General features: G+C 39.1%; 1 protein-coding gene across 4 annotated transcripts in view; it reads right to left on the bottom strand.

The window, feature by feature from the left end:
• DENND2C (DENN domain containing 2C) overlaps nucleotides 1-13,119 on the bottom strand; it is an 89,204-nt gene that overhangs the window by 5,833 nt on the left and 70,252 nt on the right. For all 4 annotated transcript variants that reach the window (XM_024239340.3, XM_054553859.2, XM_054553864.2 and 1 more), the window contains 3 exons: nucleotides 12,594-12,771; nucleotides 6,847-6,888; nucleotides 5,487-5,592 (listed from right to left, as the gene is read on the bottom strand). In XM_024239340.3, the coding sequence (XP_024095108.1) occupies nucleotides 5,487-5,592; nucleotides 6,847-6,888; nucleotides 12,594-12,771 (326 nt within the window). The remainder of the gene's footprint in view (nucleotides 1-5,486; nucleotides 5,593-6,846; nucleotides 6,889-12,593; nucleotides 12,772-13,119) is intronic.

Here is a 13,119-nt window from a genome sequence, read left to right as displayed (position 1 = left end):
CTTGGACTGTGAATCAATTAAACAAACAATACATATCTAAAGCCAAACCCATTATATTTCCCCACGAAATCAGTTTCCCTCTCAATATTCCCATCTTTTTAAATAAAGATTTTTTTTTCCAAAATACAGACAGGGTCTTGCTTTGTTGCCCAAGTGCTAGTCTCAAACTGCTGGGCTCAAGCAATTCTCCCACCTCAGCATTCCAAAGTGCTGGGATTACAGATGTGAGCCACCATGCCTGGCTGACATTGCCATTTCATACTGCACTATAATTATTCCATAAAAATAGTTATTTGAGTGCTAAAGATATGTTGTACTGTATTAAGTGCTTCTACAAACATAATAATCTATTATTTTTATTTTTCTTTTACAGAGGAAACTGAGATGCCAAATGATTAAATAAATTCTCCAGGGTCATCCCATCTAGTAAGTGAAGATGCTGGACTCACAAGTCAGGTGATTTTTAATCCCTATAATATACTACATTATATTGCCTTCCAGGTCCCAGGCTCAAACTTCAGATTCAACTTACACTCCCTCTTTTTCTTCCATATCCAAATAGTCTTTTTCCCCCACCTTCACATTGTTTCTTGCTCTTTTCCCAGGGATCCACCCAGGATGGGAATCAGGAGCCTAAGTTTAGTCAGAGTTCTACCATAAAGCAGTTGCATAATAGTGGGTGGCTCACTTTTCTCAGTTGGCCTGTCCATATCTATGCTGACCAGGTGATTTCCAAGGTCTCTTTCTGAATTACATTTTGACTCTAATCTAGGTTTTTGTTATATTTTGTCCAACACCCTTCCTTCTCATCTCTTTCCTTCTGCAGCTGAGAATCCATGTTCATCACTCCATTTATCTTTTTTTCTTTTTGTTAATTTTTTTTTTTTGTAGAGATGGGGTCTTGCTATGTCGCTCAGGCTGGTATTGAACTTATCCTGCCTTGACCTCCCAAAGTGCTTGAGATCATAGGTATGAGCCACCAAACCCAGCCCCAACACTGCATTTATCTTCAACACTTTTGCCTCACTGTTACATCTTAATTTCTTTCTTTTAAAAATTACGTTTTTCTATAATTTCTTTACTCTTTCCTTTTTAATGTATATACTTTACATATTCTTTGATATGTATGAGTATTTTATAAGATCAAAAGTGAAATGAATAAATTCCGTAACACAAACAAAGCTTAGAAACAGAACATTACTAATATCTTTGAAGTTTCCTGTGCGACTCTCTCTAATGGCATTCTTCTCCTACTTTCCAACAGAGTGACCATGGAATTTTGTATTTATTATTCCCTTGCTCTGCATTATAGTTTCACTATGCACATATAAAACCCCAACAGCATATTAGTAGGTTTTTGTATGTCTTTGAACGATATACAAAATATTGTATTCTTCTGCAACTTACTGTTTTATTCAATATATGTTTTTAAGACTCATTTTTAGCTGGGTGCAGCTAAAATGGCTCATGCCTGTAATCCCAACACTTCAGGAGACTGAAGCAGGCAGCTCACCTGAGCCCAGGAGCTTAGGACAAGGCTGGGCAACACAGACTCCATCTCTACAAAAAATTAAAGAATTAGCTGAGCGTGGTGGCACAGAAGTGTGGTCCCAGCTACTCAGGAGGCTGAGGAAGGAGGATTGCTTGAGCATAGGGGATTAAGGCTGCAGTGGGCCATGATCACACCACTTGCACTCCAGCCTGGTTGACAGAATGAAACATTATCTCAAAAAAAAAATTCATTCTTAAGGCTTTATTCTCCTGAAAATGGATATTCACACTGTTTTTAGTTTTTGCTATCACATATAATGGCACTATAAAAATTATTGAACTTGTTTCCTAGTGATCATGTGCAACAGATTCACTAGGGTATGTATTTACAAATTACACTGTTGGGTTGTAGGGTATGTACACCTTTAATTTTACTAGATAATGCCAACCTCAAAGTGGCTGAACTACTTGACACATTCTTACCAACACTTGATATTGTCAGACTTAATTTTTTTTTTTTTGAGACAGGGTCTTGCTCTGTTGCCCAGGCTAGAGTGCAGTGGCACCATCACAGCTCACTGCAGCCTCAAATTCCTGGGCCCAAGTGATCCTTCCACCCAAGGCTCCTGAGTAGCTGGGACTACAGGCACACATCAACACTCCTGGCTAATGTTTTAATTTTGTTTGTAGAAACAGGGTCTTGCTGTGTTACACAGGCTGGTCTTGAACTCCTGGGCTCAAATGATTCTCCCACCTTGGCCTCCCAAAGTGCTAGGATTATAGGTATGAACCATAGTGCCTGGGCAGATTTTTTAGTTTTTGTGAATATGGTGGGTATAAAAAATGGTATTGCATTGTGGCTTACATTTACACTTCCCTGAATGTAAATGATGTAGTGAGGTTGCACGTCTCTTCAATTATTTATGGGCTTATCATGTTTCTTCCTCTTTGAATGTTTGTTCCTATCTTTTCCTCATTTTTCTATTAGATTGTTTATCTTTTTCTTACTGATTTACAGGTGTTTTTTAAAAAAATAAATTCTAGACACTGTTCATTTGATAGTTATATATATTCAAGATGTCTTCACCTAGTCTGTAACTAGTTTTTAAAATCTCTTTTCCATGGTGTCCCTTGACGAAAAAAAAATGTAAAGATTTAACACAGTCAAATTAACCTATCTTTTCCTTTATGGTCTCTGCTCTTTGTGCCGTATTTTTAAGAACCCCACCACTGTTTTATTGACATAAAATATTTACTTCTGTTCTTTTAAAAATATTTTCAAAAGCTTTGCTTTTAACATTTAAGTCTTTAAATTCACTGGAATTAATTTTCTGTATAGTGTAAGGTGTAGATCCATATTCATTTTTTTCATATAGAAGACCAATTGTCCTAGTATCATTTATTATTATTATTATTTTAGACAGGGTCTTACTCTGTCACCCAGGCAGGAGTGCAGTGGCACAATCTTGGCTCACTGCAACCTACACCTCCTGGGTTCAAGCAATTCTCCTACCTCAGCATACTGAGTAGCTGGGATTACAGGTGCGCACCACCACACCCAGCTAATTTTTGTATTTTTAGTAGAGACGGGGTTTCACCATGTTGGCCAGGCTGGTCTCAAACTGCTGACCTCAAGTGATCTGCCCACCTCCGCCTCCCAAAGTGCTGGGATTATAGGTGTGAGCCACCGCGCCCGGCCCTAGTATCATTTATTAAATGGTCCATCCTTTTTCCACTGATACACAACGCCGGCACTGACACAAATCAAGTTTCCTTATGCATGTGCACTCTGTATTCTTTCTATTGCTCTATTTCTGCACCAAAACCAAACTATCTTAATTACTATCTTTATAATAATTTTTGATGTCTAGTAGTGCAAGCATTCCAATCTTCTTCTTTTTTGAGTGCCTTAGCTATTCTTGGCCCTTTGTACATCCAATTAAATTTTATGGTTGGGCGCAATGGCTCACCCATGTAATCCCACGGCTTTAGGAGGCCGAGGTGGGTGAATTGCCTGAGCCCAGGAATTCAAGATCAGCCTGGGCAACATCGTGAAACCCCGTCTCTACAAAAAATACAAAAAAACTAGCCAGGTGTGATGGTGCACGCCTGTAGGCCCAGCTACATGGCTGGCTGAGGTGGGAGGATTGCTTGTGCTCAGGAGGTCAAAGCTGCAGTGAGCTATGATCGCACCACTGCACTCCAGCCTGGGTGACAAAGCAAGACCCTGTTTCAAAAATAAAAATAAAAATAATAAATAATAAATTTTACAATCAATTGGCTGAATGGAATTCTAATTCTCTCTTGAACCCTCTCCCATCTCACTTTCTTCCCCTCATTCCACTGAAGCTGCTGTTATCAAGGTCTTCATATTGTCAAATCTACTGGTCAAATCTTAGTCCTTGCCATACTTGGTCTCTTTGCAGCTGTAGGCATAATTGACTACTCTTCTTTTCATGAAGTATTCGCTTTGCTCAACTTCTGCAATGTCACACTCCTGTTTGTTTTTTTATTTTTCTTTTCACTTTTTGTAGAGATGAGGTCTCACTATGTTGCCCAGGCTAGTTTGGAATTCCTAGGTTCAAGGAATCCTCCTGCTTTGGCCTCCCAAAGTGCTGGGATTACAGGTGTGAGCCACTGTACCTGCCCACACTCCTGGCAGTTTACACACATACTTTGCTGGTTTTTCTCCTTCTTTACTGGCTGCTCCTCTTAGTCTCTGTTGCTGGATAGTTCTCCTCCTTCCAACCTCCAAGTGTTGGAAATCTAACCACGCCATTTACAACCAACACAGGGCTCAATCCTTAAACCTTTGTTATTTTCTAACAATACTCACTCTATACGATCATCTCATCTGGTCCCACAGCTTTAAAACAGCAATTTCTAAATGTTTGCTTTTAGCCCAAATCTTTCTTCTAAAACATTTCCAGTTGGATGTCTGCTTAAGTATTAAACTTCTAATAGGTATCTCAAACTGTAACATCCAAAACTAAACTTTTTATTACTCCTCTAAATCTGCTCCTTCTAGGCCAGGTGTGGTGGCTCACAACTGTAATCCCAGTGCTTTGTGAGGCTAAGGCAGAAGGATTGCTTGAGACCAGGAGTTTGAAATCAACCTAGGCAACGTGGTGAGACCCTGTCTCTACAAAAAATAAAAAGATTAGCTAGGTGTGGTGGTGCATGCCTGTAGTCCCAGTTGAGGCAGGAGGATTGCTTGAGCCCAGGAGGTTGAGGCTGCAGTGAGCTATAATTGCATCACTGCACTCCAGCCTGGGTGACAGAGCAAGAAACAAAAAATAGAAAAAGAAAAAACCCGAAACAAACAAACAAAAACCCCTGCTCCTTCCCTAATGTTCCCTGTCAGTACATAGCATTAGTTTTCTCATCTGTAAAATGAGGATTAAATAATGATACCTGCTTCATAAAGATAAAACAAAATGTATGCCAAGTGCTTAGCATAATGCCTGATACAGTATAAGCGCCCAATAAATATTATTTGCCCATTTATTTAACAAGTATTTATTGAGTACCTATTTACTGAATACTGTTTAAAGTACTGGAGATAGAGAACAAAATAAAGCCACTGTTCTCACGGAACTTACGCTGCAGCATATGAGATAGTGCTAAGAGCCTTGAAGAAAATTAAAGCAACGGGAAGAGGATAAGGAGCACTAGGGGAATGGGTACAATTTAAAACAGGGCAGTCAGGAAGGGCCTCAGTGAGAAGATGACATGAGCATGGACCTACAGAAAGAAAGGGCAGGAGTCATGTGGATATCTGCGGGAATAGCATTCTATAAATGTAAATGAGCAAGTGCAAAGGTCCTGAAATAGAAGAGGACCAGGCATACTGAGGATAAGCAAGGAAGCTGATTATAAGATTTTCAAGGCACAGGCAATCTAATGCTACTTTGGTATATCCTTTAACATAGTGCTGGGCATTCAGTAAATATTTACTACCTTAACCTTAAGTCCTTGGCTCACTTGTCTCATACCTTGTGAAAAATTCTGCTCCTGAGTCAAGATTTCATTTCGTTCTTCCAAAATCTGCATCAGGGCAGCTTGAAGTTTTGGTGGTAGAATTTCATCCTCATCAGATACCTTAAGAAGAAAAAAAATGGAGATTTTTCTTTGTCTGAGATTTGAGGGATTAAGTCTCAAATATGCCCTAGTTATTTCTCCAAAATTCCACAAGTGACTGTATATATTTTGGCTAAAGAGTCAGTCTGAAGTTTCCTTCCCTACATGAAAAATCTTTCATGTTTATGGTGTATATATTTTAACTATATTAAAAAAATATATACTTTGTAAAATTTTCTGGCACTTTTCCACCAGATCTCCCTCATCTACAAGTCTTCTGTTATATTATGAAGATCATCCACAAATAAATTATGTTTCAAACATGATGAGCTAATTGATTCTGAAAATGTCCTGGGAAACACTCTTCTTTTCACCCTGTGTTTCAGAGCTCACACTCCTACATACATGTTATATCCGGAGGGCTGCTCTGAGGAGGCTTTATGAACTCTTCCTTTCCACTTCAATATTCAGAATAAATGGTCACTTCATTTTTGCTCCTACTGTACCTTGTACAAATTTCTATTATACAATTTCTAAAACTTTATGTATGTCTGTTTCTCCCCATTAGACTGTAAGACCTGAGGGTTCAAACTGTGTCTTACTCATTTTTACATTCTAACAGAATATCTAGAAATAATCAGTGCTTGGCCAGGCACGGTGGCTCAGGCCTGTAATCCCAGCATTTTGGGAGGCAGAGGCAGGCAGATCACGAGGTCAGGAGATCGAGACCATCCTGGCTAATACAGTGAAACCCCGTCTCTACTAAAAATACAAAAAATTAGCCGGGCGTGGTGACGGGTGCCTGTAGTCCCAGCTACTCGGGAGGCTGAGGCAGGAGAATGGCGTGAACCCAGGAGGCAGAGCTTGCAGTGAGCCGAGATTGCACCACTGCACTCCAGCCTGGGCGACAGAGTGAGACTCCGTCTCAACAACAACAAAAAAAGAAATAATCAGTGCTTAATAAATGTTTTTAAAATGTAATTAAATTAGAGGCTTATGTGTCGACCCACCTGGAGTTGAAAGGTGGTTTTACCTCTTTTGAGAATGAGACATTTATGTTTCCTTCTTCCTCCTTTGGGATAGGCAGCTATAAACTGAAGCCAAATTTTTCAGGTCAATCTTGCATGATTGGCCATGATGTCAATTCAACTATGTGTAGGAACTAAAAGTTTTGCCTGAGTCATATTCTTTAAGTACTTTCACATATTGTCTGTCCAATTATCTACAGTAGACACTTATCCTAAAACATAAGTAATTACCTCCTTTGGCACTCACCTCCTGTAAGAACTTGTCTGCACAGAGATCAACTATCAGCACCTATGAAATAAAGGAGCCAGGCAAGTTCAACCAGAGACATTCACAGACAAATACAGGCAATGAGAATAGTTTTAAACAAAATTTACTCAAAGTTTTAGCTCATTTAAAAGTTAGCCAATCAACACAACAAAAGATAAATTCCAAGTGAAAGAATGATGACATGCATACCTATAGATTAAAAGAGACTAAAAATATGTCAACTAAATACAGTGTGTGGGGCCAGACACGGTGGCTCACACCTGTAATCCCAGCACTTTGGAAAGTCGAGGCAGGAGGATCTCTTCAGCCCAGGAGTTGGAGACCAGCCCTGGCAACACAGTGAGACCCTGTCTCTACACATTTAGCTGGGCATGTCATACACACCTGTAGACCCAGCTACTCAGGAGGCTGATCTGAGACGATCATTTGAGTCTGGGAGGTCAAGGCTGCAGTGACTGTGATTGCGCCAATGCACTCCAGCCTGGGTGACAGAGTGAGACCCTGTCTCTAAATAAATAAATAAATGAATAAATAAATAAGTACAATGTGTGGACTTCGTTTGGAACCTGATTTAAACAAATGATTAAAAGTTTATGAGACAACTAGAGATTTAAACACTGGATTTTGCTGATATCAAGGAATTGTTGGATATTTTAGGTGTGATAATGGTACTGAGGTTATGTTTAAATATGCCCTTATGTTATAGAGATTCACACTGTAATATTTAGAGATGAAATTGTGTCAGGATATCCTTCAAAATATTATGAGAAAGAGGAATGGGTAAGGGTAAAGACTGGCCATGACTTGATAAGTACTGAAGTGGGGTGACTGGTACACAAGGATTCATTTCACTCTTCTGTTTACTTTTACATATGTTTAAAGTTTCCAAAATAAAAAGTTATTTTTTTATTTTTTATTTTTTAAAAGAAGGACAAGGCAGCGGAGTAATGGGGAACAGTCTTTTCAGTAAGTGGTATCGACACAGATGGTTATCCATATAAAAACAAATGAAACAACCCCTACTTCACATTATACACATAAAAATCAAGCTCCAGGAGGATTCATAATCAAAAGTTAAAGGCATGTTCTTCCATTTGTTTGTATCCTCTTGTATTTCATTGAGCAGTGGTTTATAGTTCTCCTTGAAGAGGTCCTTCACATCCCTTGTAAGTTGGATTCCTAAGTATTTTATTCTCTTTGAAGCAATTGTGAATGGGAGTTCACTCATGATTTGGCTCTCTGTTTGTCTGTTATTGGTGTATAAGAATGCTTATGATTTTTGTACATTGATTTTGTATCCTGAGACTTTGCTGAAGTTGCTTATCAGCTTAAGGAGATTTTGGGCTGAGACAATGGGGTTTTCTAGATATACAATCATGTCGTCTGCAAACAGGGACAATTTGATTTCCTCTTTTCCTAATTGAATACCCTTTATTTCCTTCTCCTGCCTAATTGCCCTGGCTGGAACTTCCAACACTATGTTGAATAGGAGTGGTGAGAGAGGGCATCCCTGTCTTGTGCCAGTTTTCAAAGGGAATGCTTCCAGTTTTTGCCCATTCAGTATGATATTGGCTGTGGGTTTGTCATAGATAGCTCTTATTATTTTGAGATACGTCCCATCAATACCTAATTTATTGAGAGTTTTTAGCATGAAGGGTTGTTGAATTTTGTCAAAGGCCTTTTCTGCCTCTATTGAGATAATCATGTGGTTTTTGTCTTTGGTTCTGTTTATATGCTGGATTACATTTATTGATTTGCGTATATTGAACCAGCCATGCTCATGGGTAGGAAGAATCAATATTGTGAAAATGGCCATACTGCCCAAGGTAATTTATAGATTCAATGCCATCCCCATCAAGCTACCAATGACTTTCTTCACAGAATTGGAAAAAACTACTTTAAAGTTCATATGGAATCAAAAAACAGCCCGCATCACCAAGTCAATCCTAAGCCAAAAGAACAAAGCTGGAGGCATCACACTACCTACTTCAAACTATACTACAAGGCTACAGTAACCAAAACAGCATGGTACTGGTACCAAAACAGAGATATAGATCAATGGAACAGAACAGAGCCCTCAGAAATAACGCCGCATATCTACAACTATCTGATCTTTGACAAACCTGAGAAAAACAAGCAATGGGGAAAGGATTCCCTATTTAATAAATAGTGCTGGGAAAACTGGCTAGCCATATGTAGAAAGCTGAAACTGGATCCCTTCCTTACACCTTATACAAAAATTAATTCAAGATGGATTAAAGACTTAAACGTTGGACCTAAAACCATAAAAAACCCTAGAAGAAAACCTAGGCATTACCATTCAGGACATAGGCATGGGCAAGGACTTCATGTCTAAAACACCAAAAGCAATGGCAACAAAAGCCAAAATTGACAAATGGGATCTAATTAAACTAAAGAGCTTCTGCACAGCAAAAGAAACTACCATCAGAGTGAACAGGCAACCTACAGAATGGGAGAAAATTTTCGCAACCTACTCATCTGACAAAGGGCTAATATCCAGAATCTACACTGAACTCAAACAAATTTACAAGAAAAAAACAAACAACCCCATCAAAAAGTGGGCAAAGGGTATGAACAGCCACTTCTCAAAAGAAGACATTTATGCAGCCAAAAGACACATGAAAAAATGCTCATCATCACTGGCCATCAGAGAAATGCAAATCAAAACCACAATGAGATACCATCTCACACCAGTTAGAATGGCAATCATTAAAAAGTCAGGAAACAACAGGTGCTGGAGAGGATGTGGAGAAATAGGAACACTTTTACACTGTTGGTGGGACTGTAAACTAGTTCAACCATTGTGGAAGTCAGTGTGGCGATTCCTCAGGGATCTAGAACTAGAAATACCATTTGACCCAGCCATCCCATTACCGGGTATATACCCAAAGGACTATAAATCATGCTGCTATAAAGACACATGCACACGTATGTTTACTGCGGCACTATTCACAATAGCAAAGACTTCGAACCAACCCAAATGTCCAACAATGATAGACTGGATTAAGAAAATGTGGCACATATACACCATGGAATACTATGCAGCCATAAAAAATGATGAGTTCATGTCCTTTGTAGGGACATGGATGAAATTGGAAATCATCATTCTCAGTAAACTATCGCAAGGACAAAAAACCAAACACCGCATGTTCTCACTCATAGATGGGAATTGAACAATGAGAACACATGGACACAGGAAGGGGAACATCACACTCTTGGGACTGTTGTGGGGTTGGGGGGGGGGAGGGATAGCATTAGGAGATATACCTAATGCCAAATGGCGAGATAATGGGTGCAGCACACCAGCATGGCACATGTATACATATGTAACTAACCTGCACATTGTGCACATGTACCCTAAAACTTAAAGTATAATGAGAAAAAAAAAAAGTTAAAGGCAAAATAATGGAAGGCCCAAGAGATAATATAGGAGAATATTTTCATGAAGTTAATATAAAGTAACTTAAGCAGCTCACTAAAAACACCATCTATAATGAAAAAGATTGATAATTTTAACCACATTAAAATTAAGAATTTCTGTGCATTAAAACACATCATTTTTGAAAATGAAAAGGCAAGCCACAGACAAAGGGGCCAGTACCCAGAATATAAAAAGACATCTTAACGCCAGGCGCAGTGGCTCATGCCTGTAATCCCAGCACTTTGGGAGGCTGAGGTGAGCAGATCACCTGGGATAAGGAGTTCAAGACCAGCCTGGCCAACATGGTGAAACCCCATCTCTGCTAAAAATACAAAAATTAGCCAGGCGTGGTGGCAGGCGCCTGTAATCCCAGCTACCTGGGAGGCTGAGACAGGAGAATCGCTTGAATCCGGGAGGCGGAGGTTGCAGTGAGCCAAGATCACACCACTGCACTCCAGCCTGGGGGACAAGAGTGAGACTTCGTCTCAAAAAGAAAAGAAAAGAAAAGAAACAATAAGAGAGTAGGGGCTGGGTGCGGTAGCTCACACCTATAATCCCAGCACTTTGGGAGGCCAAAAAAGGCAGATCACTTGAGGTCAGTAGTTTGAGACCAGCTTGGCCAACACCGTGAAACCCCGTCTCTACTAAAAATACAAAAAATTAGCTGGGCATGGTGGCGTGCACCTGTAGTCCCAGCTACTTGGGAGGCTGAGGCACGATAATTGCTTGAACCTGGGAGGCAGAAGTTGCAGTAAGCTGAGATCACACCGCTGCACTCCAGCCTGGGCAACAGATTGAGACTCCATCTCAAAAACAAAACAAAACAGTAAGAGAGTAAACAATGTAGTGGAAAGAGACAAAGATTTTTATAAAAGATGATATTCAAGAGACCAGTAAATAGAAGGATGCTCAACCTCAACAGGAATCAAGGAATGCAAATTAAACCACAATATGAATAACACTACGCACCCACCAGATAGGCTAAATTATACAACTGATGATAAAAAGTGATGGTGAAGACGTGGAGCAACAGGAACTCTCATACACTGTCGAAGGGAATTTAAATTGGTACAACTACTTTGGAAAACAATTTAACTTTATTAAAGTTGGAGATATGTTTACCCTATGACTCAGCAATTCAATTTCCAAGTATATACCCATTGAACTGCATGTGTGTATGCACTGAGGGTCATGTATATTTATAGCAACATTATTCATAACAACCTCAAACTGGAAACAACTCAAATATTCAACTGTAGAATGGATAAGAAAATTGTGGTACATTCACACAATGGAATCCTATATACAGTTAGAATGATTAGACTATTGTTGACCTCATCAACATAGATGAATCTTACAGATATAATGTTGAGAAAAGGGAGCCAGGCAAAAATATATATACCATATGAATCTATTTATGTCAAGCTTAAAACCAGACAAAGCTGAATTACATTGCTTAGGGAGGAATGCCTAGGGGTAAAACTATAAAGAAAAAACAAGTAAATGAATACCATAAAAGTCAAGGTAATGAGTACCTTTGGTGGGGGATGGGGATGGAAACAGAAAGAGGCATGATGGGGACTTCTAGGGGGCTGGCACTGATTCCATTGTGGTAATATTTCCATTCCATTCTAATGCTGGTTATGTATCTGTACATTTTGCTTTAACCACTTATCTATATGTGTGTTATATTTGAAATAAGGTTTTTTGGGTTTTTGTTTTGAGACAGCATCTCCCTCTGTCACCCAGGCTGGAGTGCAGTGGCATCATCTCAGCTCACTGCAACCTCCACCTCCCGGATTCAAGCAATTCTCCTGCCTCAGCCTCTCAAGTAGCTGGGATTACAGGCATGAACCACCACGCCTCGCTAATTTTTGTCTTTTTAGTAGAGATGGGGTTTTACCATGTTGGCCAGGCTGGTTTCAAACTCCCTGACTTCAAGTGATCCACCTGCCTCAGCCTCCCAAAGTGCTGGGATTACAGGCATAAGCCACCATGCCCGGCCTTGAAATAATTTTTAAAGTTAATCCAGAGTAGAATAACACAAGAATGAGCCCAAGGTTACTACTGTAAATAAGATACAGCTTTGGATTTATGTGTACTATCGAATTTTCCCATCTTAATACTAGAAATATTATAAACAGCAATATTATAATAATTTAACAGAAATATTATAAATAGCATAAAATAGTAATAACTAAATTAATAACAATTCCACCACTCTTAAGATCACTTATTTTTACTTCTCAATGCTCCAATATTAGGTTCCATTCTTCCATCTCACCTCTTCAATGGGTAGGTCCTGGAGCTGTGGTAAGGAGCAAGACAGGATTCCAATAAGGAATGGAGTAGGCGAGCACACGATGTCAATCATAGATGCTGGCAAGACTGGGATATAGGTATGCTGCCAGGTGAATGGATACAGTGTAGCTACCACAGCATGGCCACATTTTGACAGGGTGCTAGCCAGAGGAGAAAACAAATGGTGTCATATATAGAGTAACATAAGGAGGACATTTCAGTTATTATGTTAAAGAATTAAAAATTGATGCTGGTTAGTGATCATAGATTAAAAACTATGCGAACAGTCATTAATTTTTTAATATTTTACTTAAAATTTAAACTTAATTTACTGAAAATGTTCAATCTTAATCCAGCTCATTTCCACAATTTCTCATGCGAAAAATTAGTCTACTTAGAAAAGTATTACCAACTTTTGACAATAGGGTAAGCAAAATGCATTTAAAAGGGAAATTTATTAAAACCCAAAAAAGTCATTGGTATAGCCTAATGCAAGTGGCTTTTTGATG

Source organism: Pongo abelii, chromosome 1 (assembly GCF_028885655.2).
Source record: "Pongo abelii isolate AG06213 chromosome 1, NHGRI_mPonAbe1-v2.0_pri, whole genome shotgun sequence".
Taxonomy (NCBI): Eukaryota; Metazoa; Chordata; class Mammalia; order Primates; family Hominidae; genus Pongo; species Pongo abelii.
The sequence above is the reverse complement of the archived record's forward strand: the minus strand, read 5'-3'. Positions and strand labels throughout refer to the sequence as shown.